Here is a 3,592-nt window from a genome sequence, read left to right as displayed (position 1 = left end):
GAAGTTATTTTTTAAATTCATTAAAAAATTAATGTATCTAAATTTAAAGTTAACACACATTAATTTTTCAATGAACTTGAAAAAAAGTAATATTTTTTTTTATATTAAATACCAGAGATAGTATTATACTTCCACCTCATCACTAATAGACAATAACACATTTCAAAACGATGTTCTTTCACCTTATATTCATCTTGGAGCATATCCAATTTAGATAAAATACCATTGCTTACCTCCACATTCAATTATGTTTACACATCATATTTATTTTGATACAATCCTAATGATCAATTCAAAAAAGATAATACTGTCTGGAATGTACACTCCCATATATGATCATTCAATTCCCAACTCATCCATCACTATCATTTCAGGTTCTAGATCAATTTGGCATTAAAGTGTCTTTGACAATACATCTTGTTTATTTGGATAAGGAGTATTCCGGGAGCCAATTGAACATAGACAAGAAAATTATATCACCATCTCCAATAATCAATCCCTTGTATTCATACAGAAACAGTAATGAAGTAAAAGAAGAGGCACATTAATGTTAAAGTTGAGTATAATAATGGACATCTTCAAATGTTGGGACATCACAAAAAACATCATGTTTTTTTCTTTGAAATTCTAGACATTTTTGTAAAAAGTGGATCCAAAATTTTAGAATCACTTTTGGTGAATAAAAAAAGTGCAATAAGAATTACTATATAAACTTAATTTTCTAATTAAGAGAAATTATGAAAATGAGGATCACATACACTATCCAAACAACATTATCAAGTTCAAATTCAATCAAACCATAAAACCACCAAATACAAATGAAATCCTATTAAGCAACACACACCTAAGCAATAACATCATAACTCTTTTGAAAAATACTCAAACTAGTAGATGAAGAATCCCTTCAATAATACTTATTGCACAAATGAACTCTAGTAGTTTATATTATATTCTCCATAAGAAATTCCTTATCTTGCTCCAACTTTCCCATTGCCTCAGGCTCCAATGTTAGTTCAACATCAATGCTTCTCCCTCCACTCTTCCCCGGATACAAATATATCATTCCATTGAATTTGTTATTAGTTCCACTTCTCACATTCTCTGGCCTCCCCCATCCAAAATCAATGTCATAAACCTTAAACCTTGGTGAACTTCCAACTGCCACACAATTGATTCCAGCATCTTTGAATTCAAATATCTTGGGTGAACTCTCCCACTCTTTGTTACGTCGGTCGATAGCATTGGCGTCATGGGCTTCGATTGCCTTTTGGATCAAGGATGCACCGAATTGTGGCGGGTGGGCCGACAAAAGTCCCGCGGCCGTGACCGTGAATATGGCTTGAATTAGGTTTCCGAAGTAGGCCTCTGGCATTGGTGGATCCACTCGTTTTCTACAATCCACGAAAACAGTGAAAACTGTGTAATCTTCGGGTTTTAGGTCACGTGCTAAAGTCACGTGGCGCCAAATATGAGTGGAGAGAGCTTGGAATGTTGAGAATGGTTTTGAACCGTCGGATGGAAGGTTTTCATTCACTGTTGACTTAATCTTGTCGATAGCTGATTCAGAGAATTTGAAGATCTTTTCTCTTAATACAGGCTCGAGCTTTGCCCCACCATTGGCTAATGGTGGAACACCTTCGCTCTCTGGCTTTGCCTCACCATTAGTCGATGGTGGTGGAGCTTTGGGCTCAGGTAGAGAGAGATCAAGCTTCACGCGTGTGTTTCGGGCCTTGGTCCGATCCAAAAATGGTTGGGCTGTTGTGGAGGGTGTACCGCTGCATATCTCGGCCCATGAAGTCATGAAGTGCCAAGTGGAAGTTCCATCAAGGACAGCATGGTTAAAAGCCAAGCCCATGGCGAGCCCATCTTTGAGCTTTGTCAACTGTTGAAAATAAAAAGTGGCAATGATGTTATTTCATTTTTCCTATTTAATGAAACAATTTTATTAACAACTATAGGTTAAAAAATAACAAAAACAGGACATAGAAAAACAGGAAAAAATTTCTTTATTTGTGAAAGTTATTTACATACGGGAAGTGGTGTCTAGTATGGGCCATGCTACTACAATCAGCCATCAAATTTGCACAAAAATATCCTAACTTTATCTTATCTTTTTTTTATTGGTTGAGATTTATAAGTCATTTATGAATTACAGCTGGATTTGATGGTACAATTTACAACATCTTTAAGAACTAAAATTTACCAATAATTAAATTAAACATTGTAAACTGTCCTAATGATCTAGCTTAATTGTTAGTGCAGTACATTGATCGCAAATTTGTGGATCTAAATGTGCGACATTTCATTTATTTATTTTTAAAGTGAAATTTAGTCATTAAATAACTTAATCAAGAATAGTTTGGCAAAAGTTACAATTAATAAATTTTTACTCTAATTGTTATTTGGGACTTTTCAACCAAAAAAGTGCATGCACTTCTTATCAATTAACCTTTTTAATATTTTTCTTTTATTAGCAAATAGGAAAAAAATTATGATAAAACAAGACAAAGGAAAACCTAACAAAATCTATGTACTTTTAGAAGTTTTATGTGAAATGTGACCATGCAAAAACCTCATATAAGTTAGATCTCATAAAAAAAATACAAATTAAATTTAAAAAAATAATCACATTTTAACAAAAAAAAAAAAGACTTAATTACCTGAACAGCCAACAAAGGTCTATGCATGCCTTCCAAATTACAGATTCCACCATAAGGAATCAATTCCTTCAAACTAGCATTACTTTCAGCAACGGTTAGATCTTCAACACTAACCTCATTAGCAACGGTTTCAACAACTTCAACACCCTCCATATCATCATCATATTCAACCAAGAAAACACCCTCTTCATCTTTTCCTATTCTTCCAGCAAGTTGATGAAACTCCTTCAAAACAACACCAAGCCCATTTTTCAGCTTCTCAACATTCTCCTCAAAGTTACCTCCTTTGTAAAAAATCAATTTTTGGTTATAGTAAAAAGCCAAGTAGGGTAGGTCAAATGTGACCAATTGATACTGTTTTTTCCCTATTTTTTCATCTGGCTTCACATAGCTTTTGCTAGTGATTTTCAGATTTAGAGACCCTTCTTTCTTCACTACTTCACTTGACATTTTGGTGGTGAGAAAGTTTGAAATAATGTTTTTTTTTTACTTCTTGGAACTTGGTTGGTTTGTGTGTGAGATTAGAGCTTTGAGGACTCTTATAGACAAGTGTTGTAGGTATGCATTTAAGGAATTCATGGAAGCGGTTGTGACCAATTAATAGCCCTTACTATGTTAGTTTGGTTGGAGGTAATTATAGATGCGGCAATTGTTTGGTCAAAATAACTAAAACTTTGGCTTAGTTAGAAAATATTGCTAACTTCATAACATGGGGAGAATTTTTACAGAAATATACTTTAGTGGAAAGTTATTAACCGATTTAGATCTTTTCATTTTGGAATTTAATGTGGTTATGCTACAAATTTCAGCATTAAAATCTTCGGGTATACTCTCTCCTTTCTCATGTAGTAAAAAAAAAAAGCCTTTTTTTTTTGGTCTTAGGGGTATTCATTTTGTTCTCATAAATTAACAAAATTACTATTTAAATTTTT

The 3,592-nt window shown here is 33.4% G+C and overlaps 1 protein-coding gene across 1 annotated transcript; it reads right to left on the bottom strand.

Annotated features, from left to right (window-relative positions):
* Positions 1–704: 704 nt before the first annotated feature.
* On the bottom strand, positions 705–3,186 carry LOC131623034 (BAHD acyltransferase DCR). Its single transcript, XM_058894044.1, has 2 exons — positions 2,661–3,186; positions 705–1,882 (listed from the first exon to the last, which is right to left on the bottom strand). Exons 1-2 carry the CDS (start codon positions 3,108–3,110, stop codon positions 941–943), a joined length of 1,392 nt encoding a protein of 463 aa, XP_058750027.1. The 5' UTR covers positions 3,111–3,186; the 3' UTR covers positions 705–940.
* Between the last annotated feature and the right edge of the window lie 406 nt (positions 3,187–3,592).

The sequence above is a fragment of the Vicia villosa genome, unplaced genomic scaffold (genome assembly GCF_029867415.1).
Source record: "Vicia villosa cultivar HV-30 ecotype Madison, WI unplaced genomic scaffold, Vvil1.0 ctg.000048F_1_1, whole genome shotgun sequence".
Classification (NCBI taxonomy): Eukaryota; Viridiplantae; Streptophyta; class Magnoliopsida; order Fabales; family Fabaceae; genus Vicia; species Vicia villosa.
Note: the sequence above shows the minus strand (reverse complement) of the source record. Positions and strands in the feature narration are given on the sequence as shown.